General features: G+C 39.6%; 1 protein-coding gene across 2 annotated transcripts in view; it reads right to left on the reverse strand.

The window, feature by feature from the left end:
* Positions 1–1,563: 1,563 nt before the first annotated feature.
* Positions 1,564–16,292, reverse strand: part of LOC142159939 (uncharacterized) — a 60,743-nt gene continuing 46,014 nt past the window's right edge. Inside the window, exons 1-2 of one of the 2 annotated variants that reach the window (XM_075214836.1) lie at positions 15,552–15,712; positions 1,564–3,853 (exon numbers count right to left, since the gene is read on the reverse strand). In XM_075214836.1, coding sequence (XP_075070937.1) covers positions 2,503–3,741 — 1,239 coding nt within the window. In that variant the 5' untranslated portion in view covers positions 3,742–3,853; positions 15,552–15,712 and the 3' untranslated portion in view covers positions 1,564–2,502. Of the gene's footprint in view, positions 3,854–15,551; positions 15,713–16,292 lie in introns of those variants that run through there. The other variant, XM_075214835.1, reaches the window with a different exon arrangement.

Raw genomic sequence — 16,292 nt, forward strand, 5'->3', positions numbered from 1 at the left:
TACCAAATATAGTGTAAGGCAGATGTGCTCAATCCCAGTCCTCAAGAGCTACCAACAGTTCATGTTTTTAGGATCCATGTTTTAGGATTCAGAAATCCTGAAAACAGTCTTGAGGTCTGGGTTTGAGCACCTCTGTTGTAAAAGCCATAGAATACTATATGTTCGAGAAATCTGACCTAGAATTAATATTCTATATTCTGGTACAGATAAGGTAATATAAAAAATGTTGCTTATAATTACAAAATATTATCGTATCCAAAGGAAATTAATACCTATGCAAAACATCTCACACACACGGTTAAAGAAAATTATATTCAAATGAAGTCAATCAAGGATACATTTAATAGCATAAATGTCTAAATATAATTAGAATATTTACAGATAAAATGTTTAGTATCCTTTTAATAAAACATATACATTAAAGGGCACTAGATGTCCATATACATATATATATATATATATATATATATATATATATATAATGATTTGAGCGTTAACCCGCATCTATTATAAGGATAACTAATTTTAGCCAGTTCTCAAACTGAAAGACAAAAGGGCCCAGAGTGCCAAGCAGTGAGCCGTACCCACAGGACCAGTCCAGATGGGGATCTGGACGAATGAACCACAAAGATTTCAAAACGATGAGATTTTCATTATTTTAAACCACATCTTTCTCTTTACTCTAAGAAAAGTATCTGCTCATATAGAATCTTTTCCGTGTGTTCAGAATTGAAGCGTGATGTGTGTCACAGGAGCAGGCTATTATGTTTTTTTGGCATATAAAACCTTTCATATATTTTTAATTTTCTTAGTATGAACATTCAATTATTCCTCTAACACACACACATACAGGTACACACACACACACACACATACAGGTACACACACACATACAGGTACACACACACACATACAGGTACACACACACATACAGGTACACACACACACACACATACAGGTACACACACACACACACACACACATACAGGTACACACACACATACAGGTACACACACACATACAGGTACACACACACATACAGGTACACACACACATGTACACACACACACACACACACACAGGTACACACACACATACAGGTACACACACATACAGGTACACACACACACATACAGGTACACACACACACATACAGGTACACACACACACACACACACACACACATACAGGTACACACACACACACACATACAGGTACACACACACACACACACACACATACAGGTACACACACACACATACAGGTACACACACACACACATACAGGTACACACACACACATACAGGTACACACACACATACAGGTACACACACATGGAAGTAAAAAACACAAAAACAATACAGGCAATTTGTCCCCAAAGGCTTCTAGATAGAGTTAAGGAGACTGTATGAACGAAATTCCAGGAAAAGAGGGGAGAGAAGTATTAGAGCACTATCCACCCGCATGTAGCAGACAAAATAACAATACAATTTGACAGGAACTGAGACACAGGCTGGCAGTCTGTCATCTTCTTGAAGTAAAGCCCACCAAGTAAGCTATTATTCCACCTCTGGGCCCAGTGCAATAAAAGCTTCCTATGGGACAGGACCCTACAAGCTCCTATGTTCCTAGTATGATCAGCCCTTTACCAAGTGGGCAGCACGGTGGCTTAGTGGTTAGCACTTCTGCCTCTCAGCACTGGGGTCATGAGTTCAATTCCTGACCATGGCCTTATCTATGTATAGTTTGTATGTTCTCTCCATATTTGCCTAGATTTCCTCCCACACTCCAAAAACATACTAGTAGGTTAATTGGCTGCTATTAAATTGACCCTAGTCTCTCTCGGTCTGTCGCTGTGTGTGTGTGTGTTAGGGAATTTAGACTGTAAGCTCCAATGGGGCAGGAACTGATGTGAGTGAGTTCTCTATACAGTGCTGCGGAACTAGTGGCGCTATATAAATAAATGGTGATGAAAAAACAAAAGAACAAACACCTAAATTTAAGATTAAATAATATACACAACAAAATATGCATAACATAGCTAATACAATTTCAAAGCTTGTCAAAAGCGTAAAAAAAACCAAAAAAAAAACAAATTAATAACAAAACACCTCCCATGTAAAAATAACTAGCTTTGTGTTGAATCGCTTTCCACATATGGCACAATAATTTTTGGTTGAAAGGCCAAAGCTGTACACAATTACAGCTTTTCCTCTGCATGATTCTTTTTGTGATGTAGAAGACCTGAACTATATCTAAATCGTTTACCGCATTCCAAACACTCATATGGCATTTCCCCCGTGTGGATTCGATGATGCAATCTCAAACTTTTATTAGCTATAAAACGTTTCCCACATTCCAAACACTGAAATGGCATCCCACCAGAATGGATTATTTTATGTTTAAGAAGCTCTGAGTTATTAGTAAAGAATTTTCTACATTCAGAACAAGGAAACAGTTTCTCCCCTGTGTGAACTCTCTTATGTTTCTCAAGGTCACATTTTAGAAAAAAACATTTCCCACATTCCGAGCAAACGGTTTTATTCCACCATTGTGAAGTCTCTGTCCATGTAAAATCATTGCTATTTTCTGTCTGAAGCGTTTCCCGCACTCTGTACACTCAAATGGCTTTTCTCCAGTATGAATTCTTTTATGTTGTACAAGATGAATTTTTTGTTTAAAATGTTTGTCACAGTCAGTACACACAAATGTTCTCTCATGGCCTTGACTTTTCTTGTGCTGAAAGAGATCGAAGTGGTCCTTGAAACTTTCACCACACTCGGGGCATTTATAAGATTTTTCCTTTGTGTGGGTTTTTATGTGGTTGTCTAGGTAACATTTCTGAGAAAAAGACTTCGCGCATTCGTGACATGCAAATGGTTTTTCTCCTGTGTGTATTTTCTGATGTTTACGAAGATTGGCTCTGCAAACAAAACCTTTCCCACATTCAGAGCACTTAAAGGGCTTTTCCCCTGTGTGACTTCTCTTGTGGGTGTAAAGTTGTGAGCTAGTAGAGAAACATTTCCCACATTCAGGACATTCAAAAGCCTTCTCTCCAGTATGTATGACCTGGTGATTACGTAGCTGCCATTTCCTAGGGAACGTTTTACCACATTCTGAGCATGGAAATGGGTTTACGCCTGTGTGGGAAGCTTCATGTATGCGAAGATTATAGCGAACAGCAAAACCTTTACCACATTCAGAACATTTATATGGTTTTTCTCCTGTGTGACATCTCATGTGGTTTGTAATATCTTTTTTCCAAATAAACCTTTTCCCACACTCTGCACATTGCTGTGGCTTGTCTCCTGTGTGAATACGATGATGGGTTCTGAGATGCTGTTTCTGAGCAAAACATTTCCCACATTCCAAGCATTCAAATGGTTTCTCTCCTGTGTGGACTCTCTGGTGTATATTTAGGTAGGATGCAGAGGTAAAGTGCTTCCCACATTCCGGGCAGGTGAACTTACCCTTTCCATTGTGAACAGACTTATTTTCCTCAAGGTCGGAGTCCGTCTGAGAGCTTTCATCAGATTCAGAAGAGTTGTACTTTGGCTTTGTAGTGCAGACTTTCTTTTGAACCTTATGACTTGATTTAGAGGAGACCTCTGAAGTCTCTTTCTGGTTGTCCAGCTTCACTGGTGTAGTCTCCTGTGTGCTCTGTACTTCATGTGTTTCAGTGATGCTGCTATTGGTCTCAACCAGGTGGGATTTTCTGAGACTGCCCCGTTTCTTAGACATTATATCACACTCCTCAAAGCTCTATTTCTATAAACCTGTCTGCTACACTGTCCCACAAAACACGAGAGAAGAATCCGTTTGGTTGCTGTGCTCTTCGTTACTGATTATATTCCTGTTGTGAGACACATTATTAGAAAAGAATAATTAGAGATCTGGTATTTTATGATTACAATGCGTCATAGCCTTATCTTTATCTTCTGCACCAGCTAGGTATAAGTTAATAATGCATATCCTTTTTGTTGTTTATAGTATAAAGAAACTGGCACTAACCGACATATAAACCAAATCAAACAAATGCAAGTATACAGTATAAGTATTGCTAATCTAAATAACAGTCTTTGGAAATATGAGGTTCTCATTTAACAATAGTTTTCAAAATTCCGTTGAAATAAATCATTTGTGAAAGGATGCGATTTTCTGCTATTTGAAGTCTCCCATTTCTACACGATTGACTGAATTTACTGGATTAGGAACTGTGTTTGAATTTTATATCTATTGAACCCAGATAATAAGGATTCACAAACTGCTGCACAATTTTCTACATCATACTATACAGGGAATTTCTCACCTAATATGTGAGTACAATCACATTTTTAATATTGTTATATACAGAAATACTTTATGGTTGTTTTGTTTTATCTCCGTAGTTTGAGTTACATTGGATTTAAAAAAAAGTACACATGGGAGTGTTCCTCTCCATTTCCAGGACATCCTATGATTGAAGGCTTTCCATATGCACTTAAGGGGTGAATACCTTTTTATCACAGTTAAGGATCCTTCACTTGAACAGTACACACTATATATTTTTTCCTTTTACTTCTGGGTCCATCAGCACCATATTCTTCTAAGTCACTACACATCTTCACCAAGAGACTCTTTGGGATTCCCCATTGGATCCTTGGCAGCATTTGATTGGATTGTACTCAACACAAAGAACTGAGGACAATATGTTTTTGATAAGTACTCTGTTATTTGACAAGGCTTTTTATATATTTCTGATGAGTACAATCATTTGGAGCAACCTACCTTGTTTGCATATACCAGTTTATGGCGACCACCTCATATGCGTTCCTACGCTAACATATAACTAAATTGATTTATGAGCTATTTGTGCTTGCCTTTAACACCAGAGCTTGTACCTTCCAGGAATCAATGCACAGAATGCACAACACCCTCCTCCCCTGGAGTGGCTCCTTATATTAAAGGTCAAATTTCCACAGTGTTTTTCCCTCCCTGGGCAAATACCTGGCTCTCTCCCTCTTAAACATTGGTGGGTGTTAGATCAGAGGGTTGGAGGGGGAGTGGAGATGAGTTGTGCCCCCACCCGGGCTTCCGTGCTGGGTTGCAGACAAATGTCTGCACTAGTTCTGTGGTGGACAATGGATACTAATTGTCCACCCCCACCTACAAAGAAAGGATAGTAGTCAACCCCTCCTGAAATTAACCCCTTACACTACTTTGTGATGTCACAGGGTCTCCAGTTATTCCATGGTTCCTCTAGAGAAAGGATGGGGAGACTGAATGCAGCTCCAGCCCCCTCACCTGTATCCTGGACACCACCTGATACTTACCCATAACCCACTTAGCTTCAATTTGAGAACAATGCATAACAGCATCACTGAATTAATAACAAACACGCTTTTACAATGGGTAACATAGAATGAAGAAGTCTCTTATATAGGCATGGCTGCAATGTCCACTTATCCACATGTATTTAGACACCGCAGTTGTACTCTGTTGAGCTGGGGAACAAAAACAGGGCTATAAAAAGTACACGTTATATTCCACATTTTGTGAGGAACGAGGGACTGACTGGTTAAGGTGTTATCAAACGCGTTTCGTCACAAACTGCAATGTAAATCACACCCCATGTTATACAAGATTAATTTAGAGACCATTCTTGAACAACTGGAAACCATAGCTTTAGAAGTAGTTGTGTCACCATCAGATATGATCAGCACCTGAATTCATCAGCAAAGATTACAGTGCCTGTAATCACCAACTACCTAGAGCCAGGAACTAGCACTGTACCTGCAATTACCATCTGCTCAGAGACAGGAACTAGCACTGTACCTGCAATTACCATCTGCTCAGAGACAGGAACTAGCACTGTATCTGCAATTACCATCTGCTCAGAGACAGGAACTAGCACTGTTCCTGCAATTACCATCTGCTAGGAGCCAGGAACTAGCACTGTTCCTGCAATTACCATCTGCTAGGAGCCAGGAACTAGCACTGTACCTGCAATTACCATCTGCTCAGAGACAGGAACTAGCACTGTACCTGCAATTACCACCTGCTCAGAGCCAGGAACTAGCACTGTTCCTGCAATTACCATCTGCTAGGAGCCAGGAACTAGCACTTTACCTGCAATTACCATCTGCTCAGAGACAGGAACTAGCACTGTTCCTGCAATTACCATCTGCTCAGAGCCAGGAACTAGCCCTGTACCTGCAATTACCATCTGCTTAGAGCCAGGAGCTAGCATTGTACTTATATCCATAAACGTATATCTCCACTAACAGCTACAATTATTATTGCAATAACCTATATACATCATGGCTTAGATTGGAAGCTTGTTTAAGCAGGGCCATTTCTCTTCTGTTTTGTGGCATTGTAGGTAATTTGTATACATCAGCAGCCCCTCCTGTACAGTGCTGTATAATGTATTGGCACATTAAAAATAAAATATAATGATGATAATAAATCTGTCTGTCTATTGATAGTTCGAATTCTGTTGGATAATTTGGGGACTGCTTGTTGATTACTTGATCATCTCATTTGAATAACAAATATACTCTTCATTCCAAGACGATCATTATTTTGGACTGAGAAGTATACAGGGTCAGCTGTGTGATTCTTCAACACTGCTTTGTTTTCAAACAGCTGGTACCACTAGTCTTCCTCCACAGGTGTTTGACGCTCTCCGGAAAATAATGCAACTGGTAGTGCGACAAACATAATACATATATAATATTTAATACAGCAAGAAGGGTATTCATGTATGCTTAATAATTAGCATACAAACGGTAATGAAAGGATGATATAGGTGATGGACCATAGATTTCAGGCCACCCCATAGGTTAAGAACACCGGCTGTTCATCAATATTTTTATATGAAAAATGCCATTACTGTGCTGAAACAGGGAATTCCAGCCACTTACCTCAAGGACTAATGGAAACCCACCCTGTCTGTCACAGCCTAGATTCTCAAACACCATGTCCCCCCCCCCCAAGATGGTGCCCTGGTTATATAATTTGCACTAGCTGTGATCATTTTTAATTATCTGTGTGAGACTGATGGATATTGTATTAACTGTTTAATCCTCTGTTTAGAATAACTGCATTTATAATTTTAGGGGCATGCTGACAGAAGTAGTGCAGCCACCCAGTACCCCCCCACCTTTTTTTAAAAAATATATCCTGGAGGGTGCAGCAGCTTTTCTATTGTCCAGGTGCTGTAAGTGTAACAGGGAAAGTGGATATCTGTACAGGGATTTTCAAGCAGGGGGCTGGGAGGTACTTGTCAGTTGCCCGTACAATGCAATTTTCTCTGGGAAAGATCCAAGATGGCATGGTCTGGCTAGATGACTGGAATTTGTTTGTTTCCAGAGGGAAGCGCCCACAGGGAGGCACTAGAGAGGTCTACAAATGCACACAGCAGTTGGGTGTTCTGACTGCAGACTCTGGGACTAGAGAATAAGCCCTCAGCCAACTGCAGAGGACTAATTTCTCGGACCAATGCCTGTGAAATTTTGTGTGCCCACCAAAACGTGGAGACACTGTCCGTCACCAGCTTGCTGTGGTAAGGCATCCAGAATATAGCGTTCAAATTGCAACATCCATCCTTCCTAGAATCTGGACCTGCCACAGAAACTAGCACACAAAGCCTCTAGCTCTGGTAAGGCTCCCTCCCTTTTGTAATACTGGGGTAGCTTAAGTAGCCTGGGGTGCAGTGTTTTGTTAGTCATCTGTGTGATAAGAGACCCGATATGTTGCTGTCTTTTGCAGAGAGATAGTAATAAGTGTGGGTGAAGTCACCGACTAAGGGCATGTAATGTGGAGGCCTTGCTCTGAGATGAACTGGGGTATATTAGAGGGCTCTCTGAGTTTGTGCATGCGTGGCTAAATGAAACTCCGCCCCTGAGCCGTGATAATTAATAACTGGATTATCTACATTTTGCTGTACCATAAATGGTCCATACAATGTGTATGGAGTAAAATAGATATTTTGCATAATATAATCAAGATAGGATTCCAGGGATCTGTACGTTTAGGATAAAAAATGGAACAAAGCTCAGATATATTGATGTTGTGATAATCATACATTTATGGTCTAAATTATCATCGTCTTTCAACGATCTCTTTCCCCATGCTACGTCCTGTTCCCAGAGAGATTCTCTGTAGAATTCTGGTAGATCAGTTAAAAATAATAATAATAATAATAATAATAATAATAATATATACAGTTATTTGTTATAAAACGATCAATTCATTTAAAAAAACATTCTGGCGTTCTTTCTTTTTTTGCTTTAGTGAAAGATTTGGCTTTAAGTAGGTGGCCAGTCCTAGACAGCAAAACCCTAGAATAACACTACAGCTAAGGCACTGTGCCAGGAATTAAGAGACATCACCTGATGCCTGTCATTGGTCATTGCAATTCTGCCCTATTATACTCCTCTGATAAACTGTGTGGGCTCTGACTGCACCGGTGGGAGATGTGTTAGAAATAATGTTATGGGTTATAGGAGCCGTTATGTTTATATTACGCCAGGTGGATGATCCGTAACAACATGGTGATATAGAATTCCTTGACCGGAAGTATCAGTGAGGTTTATCTAACCACAGACAGTAAAAAGCACGTTCACGGGTTAGTGTTCAGCTCAGCTGGTGGTAATGATGTGATAACCCCATTAGTGGCCCATAGTTTCATCCCCAGTGGTCCTACTGTCCTACCTTGTCCCTCAGAAGACTGTCTGTTCCCACGGTCACCCGGGTTGGGGGACAAAAAGGACCCCTGAGAGCCCAGAGGTGTGTACGTTTTGGGAAAGACTGACTTAAGTGGTTATGCTCTGGTTAGAGTATACCAGCCATAAGGACTCCATTAGATTTCAGTGCTGTTGGGACTTTTGCCAGTCATCTACTTTGGGGACACCGGACTCTGTTAATCCTATGGTAATTATATTTATCTCTGGTGTTTTGTTGATGTTCCTGACTTCAACAATTAAATTTCGTTGGCGTTATACCTGGTGTCGGTCCGAGTGATATAAAGAACCCCCACATCCTTGCAGGTTCCAGCTACAATTGAAGTCAAGAAATGGGAGGCTAAACAGAGGCTGAATCTTGAAGTGCTAAACCTTAAATTAGGAACAAGCCGACCCATGCAACAAATGGGCTGAGGAACCTCCTTTAGCCTAAGCATCAAGTCGTGAAAAAACCGATACACATTAGGTCAGAAACTTGCAGGAAACTTTCTCTTAGAACCTCCTATATTTTAAAAGCAGGGAATATGGGCAACCGTAAGGATCTTGGTGACGACTGGGTCAGAGCATCTCCAAAATGGCAGGTCTTGTGGGGGTGTTCCCTGTATGCAGTGGTTAATACCTACCAAAATTGGTCCAAGGAAGGACAACCGGTGAACTGGCGGCAGCGTCATGGGCGCCCAAGGCTCAATGAAGCGTGTGGGGAGCGAAGACTAGCCCGTCTAGCACAATCCTATAAAAGAGCTACAGTAGCACATATTACTGAAAATGCTATTGTTGGCTGTAATAGAAAGGTACCAAAGGCTATATACTGGACCGAGTATGGTCCAAAACACCCATCATTTTTAATATCAAATTTCAAAAGTTGAAAATGATAAAATAAATACTGAGGGGTGCACCCTAACATAAATATAATTCACTGAGAGGGAGAGAGAAAAAGAAATGTGACAAGTTGGGGCAATCCCAGACCACGCTCGCTACTCCTACTGTGAGATTTATATAAGATATAATCCTATTAGAACTTGATCAAATCTATGATCAGTATATTAGACAATATAGGCAATGTTAGTGTGAATAAGAACCCGGTATGAATGTGTTCTAGGGGAATAAGCTTTGATAGCTGCTCTCTTTTCTAGGTGAATTAACCTCAAGCTTAATGTAGGGCTGAACAACTATATCTTATAGGGAATGGCAGCTGCATATAAACAGATGCATGAGAAAATCTACAAACAGACCATATAATGAATAGAACTTTTCAGCAAATTTAAGGTGTATGAAAAACCTCAGCTGCATAGCTGGTTATTTTTAAGAATACAGCAATAAGGGGATTGCCTTACTATCATACAAATAACCAGCTGTGGGCAATATGTGTACAATTTGAAGGGGATGGAACTAACTTTCTAGGATGCATTAGCTATTGTGTATCAGGGCGTAGCTTTTGCAGATATATATTAATAAACAACTATATCTCCGTTTTAGGAGACATTTATAATTGTTGTCTGGTTACAATCATCATCATCAGTTATTTATATAGCGCCACTAATTACGCAGCGCTATACAGAGAACTCGCTCACATCAGTCCTTGCCCCATTGGAGCTAACAGTCTACAATCCCTTTAACAAGATATATTTTGAAGAAATAAAGTCATTGGAAGAATAACAGTGCGTAATTGTATATGTGGATTTAAGCCTCTGAGACACAATATCCAATGCAATTTCTGTAAATCAAACAACAAACATAGAACACATGCGGGTTGTAATATTTTATTGAATGTTCCAGCACTAAATCACAATATAGGTGATATGAAAACTGATGCTTAAAGTGAACATCATTTAAGGATCAATTGTTGATTATATGGTATTGGTGAGGTGGCTAGTAGCCTTTGGCTGCTTTTTTAACAGTATACTTAAATTTTTGGTCATAATTCACTTTACATTTTTAAATTTGTCCCTAGCCTTTTCTATTAGAATCCTTGTATAATTTTAATGTATACTAATAAAGCATTATGTAGTTATATTCCATTTAATGACTGGTCTTGGAGTGCTCCAACTTGACACATTTTTTTTTCTCTCTCCCGCTCAGCGTACGATAGAAAGGTGTCAGAACACACAGTGCATCGCACCTTGCTACCTAGCCCTTGCCCAATGCCGAAAGTGCCTACAACGGGTTGTGAGCGCCAGAACCGGACCATGGAGTGACTGAAAAAGGTGGATTGGTCTGATGAATCGTATTTTTCTTTTACTTTGTGTGGACGAACGGGTGCATATGTGTGTGTCGTTAACCTGGGGAAGAGATGGCACCAGGATGCACTATGGGAAGAATTCAAGCTGGCAGAGATGTGATGCTCTGGGCAATGCTCTGCTGGGTAACCTTGGGTCCTGGCATTCATGTGGTTGTTACTTTGACACGTACCACCTAACTAAACATAGTTGCAGACCAAGTACACCCCTTCATGGCAACGATATTCCCTTATGGCGGTGGCCTTTTTCAGCAGGATAATGCGCCTTGTCAAAAATTGTTCAGGAATGGTTTGAGGAACATGACTTAAGAGTTCAAGGTGTTCACTTGGCCTCCAAATTTCCCAGAATTCAATCTGATTGAGCATCTGTGGGATCTGCTGGAAAAAAAGGCAGAACCATGGGGGCCCCACCTCGCAACTTACAGGACTTAAAGAATCTGCTGCTAACGTCTCGGTGCCAGAAGCCACAGGACACCTTCACCCCTTGTGGAGTCCATGTCTCGACGGGTCAGAGCTGTTTTGGTGGCACAAGGGGGAGCTACACAATATCAGGCAGGTGCTTAAAATGTTGTGACCGATGTATATAATATATCTAGATATACTCTGTATTTAATCCTTTTGGTTTTAGATCTATAGAATCAGTTTCTCTTATAAAACTCATACCATGTATATATTACTGCAGATCCTTAAAGAAACATTTAAATGAACCTAAAGATCTCTCTATTACTACGTGATATAAAAAGTCAAAAGTGTCACTTCTTTCAAACATGATATATGTGGCTTATTAGATCTCTTTATTATAGGTAATAAAATAAATACTATTAAGCAGCAATGCAAGTAGCAAAATACAAATAATTATTTGAATGAACACGTTTTTGGTAACTATAATCTGTGAGCCCTGCACTGAAAGGGTTAGATGCAAAAAGTGCACTCAAGTTTAGGTCAGGTCCCATACTATACAGAGGTGTAATAATATACTAGCAAGCCTGCTTTCAAATGATTGCTTTGCTACACAGCTGCCGCTCTGAAAAATTCTCTATTCTATTTTGAAAATACTAGGACAGATTATTATATTAATAAACAGGAAGCCTATGAATATATGTTTGCAATCACACAAAAAAAAGGAAGCTAAATATTTTCATTTGCGTACTTCCTCAATCTCTGTGAATTGAATTAACATCAATTGTAAGATAATTTGCAGTATCCAACATTGGAATATATGTGTGGCGTGTCTTTCCTGGTTGTATTTTTCCTCCCAAAAAATATTCAGGTTAATGATTCTTTTTTATTGCTATTTAATATATTTTTTTAATAATTTAATAATAGTTTTAGTTTTAATTTGAGCCATTTCTTTATTGGCGAATTCCACCAAATAGAATATTGATATTTGATTATTTAAACTAGTGTTATATTAGTGTCAATTATTAGAATTTAAATCATTCTTTAAAAACATATTTTTAGCACTGGGACATCATCTGGATGTTGTCCTATTCTGCTTATACTTAAGAATTTGGTGTGATATGCTTGTTCACAGGGTTTGCCGTGAACAAGCATATCAGCGAAACGCGCGTTGGTTTCACTGACTATGCCTTAGTACAAATGTCCAGGAATATTTAATAGCAGCTGCAGTTTATATCTGATAAATCTATTCTTAATATCTAGAGTCCAGAATGGAGTAATTTTCTAACCTAATACTCGCCAGCAATTCTCTTGCCGTGATATTACCAGCACAGCATTTAATTGGATCAACTTCCTTTAGAATATATACATGAAACCTAAAAGTCAATTCAAATATACAAATACAAACAACAATACTTATAATCTGATAAGAGATTGGAGTTTCTATTTTACGGAGAATTTGCTTATCTCCTCTGCCATTTGAGGCTTTTATTATATGCTGTTAATTACAATTATCATAATAATTAAAAGAATTGAGAGCTGAATGGTCACAATATATAAAATACAAGAGACGGATTAGTCACAGTATAAAATGTACAATTAACTCCCTTAGAACATGTACGTGGATATTATTGAATGTAAATCTGGGAATCCACACGGCATAAGAGATATATTGCCGTTTCTGTGATTCTCTAGACGATTTAGACCCTATGATGTTTGCTATATCTGTCATAATATTTGTAACAAAATATAACTAAATGGATAACAATATATTAGATATTAACCCACAGCACGGTGGCGTAGTGGTTAGCACATCTGCCTTACAGCACTGGGGTCATGAGTTCAATTCCCAACCATGGCCTTATCTGTGAGGAGTTTGTATGTTCTCCCCGTGTTTGCGTGGGTTTCCTCCAGGTGCTCTGGTTTCCTCCCACACTCCAAAAACATACTGGTAGGTTAATTGGCTGCTAACAAATTGACCCTAGTCTGTGTGTCTATGTCTGTCTCTGTCTGTTTGTGTGTGTTAGGGAATTTAGACTGTAAGCCCCAATGGGGCAGGGACTGATGTGAGTGAGTTCTCTGTACAGCGCTGCGGAATTAGTGGCGCTATATAAATAAATGATGATGATGATGTGAGTGATTTGTATCCACTCGCATAGCGGCTTTGAATCACAATATTCACGCTGCCGTATATGAGAGAAGAACCCACATAAAAGGGATTTATATCTACTCGCATAACTGCTTAAATCACAATATTTACGCTGCAATTGCACAATATAAAGGGGCTTGTATATCAGAGGAGAGTTAAACTCTCGGATATTATTTACTTGAGTATTATTAACCCGTTATGCACAATCCTATCCCCAGCGTTTGAATACTAAGAGACATATAAGGCATAGACAGTTTTTATACAATATTTCACAATTACATTTTAATTCTGTTGACATATTTTGCTGTTAATGTTACAATTAATTTAATTAAGATTAAGTGTTATTTTACTTATAGATGATTACTCTTGCTGGATATAACAATGCGGATATGGAGTGATTAGTGCATCATATTTAAGACTCCTGGGAAGACAACATCCTAGAGCCACACTGTGACTACTGAACTGTCAGTTTGCACAAGTGATGACACAACGCTGCACATTAGTCAGGGCATGCCCCGCGTCTGCATGGTACACAGTAAAGGCATGCTACATGTCTGCATGACACACAGTAAAGGCATGCTACATGTCTGCATGACACACAGTAAAGGCATGTTACATGTCTGCATGACACACAGTAAAGGCATGTTACATGTCTGCATGACACACAGTAAAGGCATGCTACATGTCTGCAGGGCACATAGTAAAGGCATGCTTCATGTCTGCATGACACACAGTAAAGGCATGTTACATGTCTGCATGGCACACAGTAAAGGCATGCTTCATGTCTGCAGGGCACACAGTAAAGGCATGTTACATGTCTGCATGACACACAGTAAAGGCATGTTACATGTCTGCATGACACACAGTAAAGGCATGTTACATGTCTGCATGACACACAGTAAAGGCATGTTATATGTCTGCATGACACACAGTAAAGGCATTGTGAGAGCAATATGCAGCATGGATCAATGTATTGATCATGAGAAAATAAATATGTTTGATCAAGCTTTTTTAATATATAAAACACAAGTTGATATAAATAAAACTGACTTGAATTAAAATACTGATATAAGATGTTTTTCTGCTTTTGTCCCTGAGAAACTAATGAGCTGGCTGAACCAAGAGGAAAGGATGTGCGTACGTGGGGACCTTGAAGTGTCTAAAGAACAAATGTTATGTATAACAGAAAGCTACAAAGAAGATAAGATGCTCAAGGACACCATTAAAGCAAGAATATTTTAATTAATTCTCAGAAATATTTATGGACATATAATCTTTTTCAGCTGTCAATTAATTTCATGAAATGTACATGTAAGCATAAAATGTTGTATAAATAAAGCAATATCTGACTAGGGCGGTCAGAAGAGAATCAGTATTCAGCCCTTACAAAACTGAGTATTTCTTTTCTCTATCGATCGATACCCACATATCAGAAGAGAGCCAGAGGTCGTTGTTTCCCTGAGGTACAACGCTGACAGTTTGCTTCATGTCTGCATGACACACAGTAAAGGCATGTTACATGTCTGCATGACACACAGTAAAGGCATGTTACATGTCTGCATGACACACAGTAAAGGCATGTTACATGTCTGCATGACACACAGTAAAGGCATGTTACATGTCTGCATGACACACAGTAAAGGCATGTTACATGTCTGCATGACACACAGTAAAGGCATGTTACATGTCTGCATGACACACAGTAACATGCTTCATGTCTACATGACACACAGTAAAGGCATGTTACATGTCTGCATGACACACAGTAAAGGCATGTTACATGTCTGCAGGGCACACAGTAAAGGAATGCTGCGTGTCTGAATAGTACATAGTAAGAGCACTTCAAATGCAGCGTATGTAGTTCATATGTGTCGGTGATCACACGTCTGATCTGGTCTAATCTAAGTCATGAAAGTTCCTCTTTCACCATCTGTCACCAGGAGGAAGGCACAGAGCCTGCATAACTCACTGTACAACATGTGTATAGTCTCCTATGTAATCACCAATCACACACTTACACCCAGTGCACAGTAACACTCACCCCAGGGTCACTTCACTACTTCAGTCTCTGTAACTGCGGACAAAACTCCCGGGATACTTTCCTGTAATGCTGCTGCACTGAGCGCAGTGCGCATGCGTGATCAGAGCCGCTGTCCGTACTGCGCATGTGCAGATCACCAGTGATATCGAGCTGACATGTCTGATTGCGGCATAATGATGTCTTTGCAGCGTAAATGGGACTTTAGCTTCTGGGACATGCGATGAAGACTCTAAGATGATCGCAAACATTTGCTACACCGCCATCTGGGCCAGTCGGCCCATATATATCGGTGCAGCAGAATGTGAACAAAGTTACGGCTTTAGCAGTAACTTCTGTGGTAACATCGGCTTAGCCATCTGGTGGTCACTTTGGGTAATTGCAGGAAATAAGTCTTTTCCCAGCTACATCGCCTCCTAGTGGACACCTGAATTCATAATACATTAATATCGACTTATTTCTTGGTAAAAGCCAAGCAAATCATTTTTAAATCCAAAAGGAGGGAATTCAATTCCCCCAGAACTACTGCCTCGCTAAGGGGCATATTTAATAAAGCATGATAGTGCTTTTAACGGGTAATTAAGGTCCCACAGTGTCCTCCGCAAATTTATTAAGGGGGCATCGCAGCAGATATCATGGTTATCTGCTGCTTTGCATTCCTCTTCATTTTTGGGAGCAGTCACCATTCAACAGAATGGTGACTGCTCCTGGCCGCAATCTAACAAGTCCCGAAAAAACATTTTT

Source organism: Mixophyes fleayi, chromosome 6 (genome assembly GCF_038048845.1).
Source record: "Mixophyes fleayi isolate aMixFle1 chromosome 6, aMixFle1.hap1, whole genome shotgun sequence".
In the NCBI taxonomy this organism is placed as follows: domain Eukaryota; kingdom Metazoa; phylum Chordata; class Amphibia; order Anura; family Limnodynastidae; genus Mixophyes; species Mixophyes fleayi.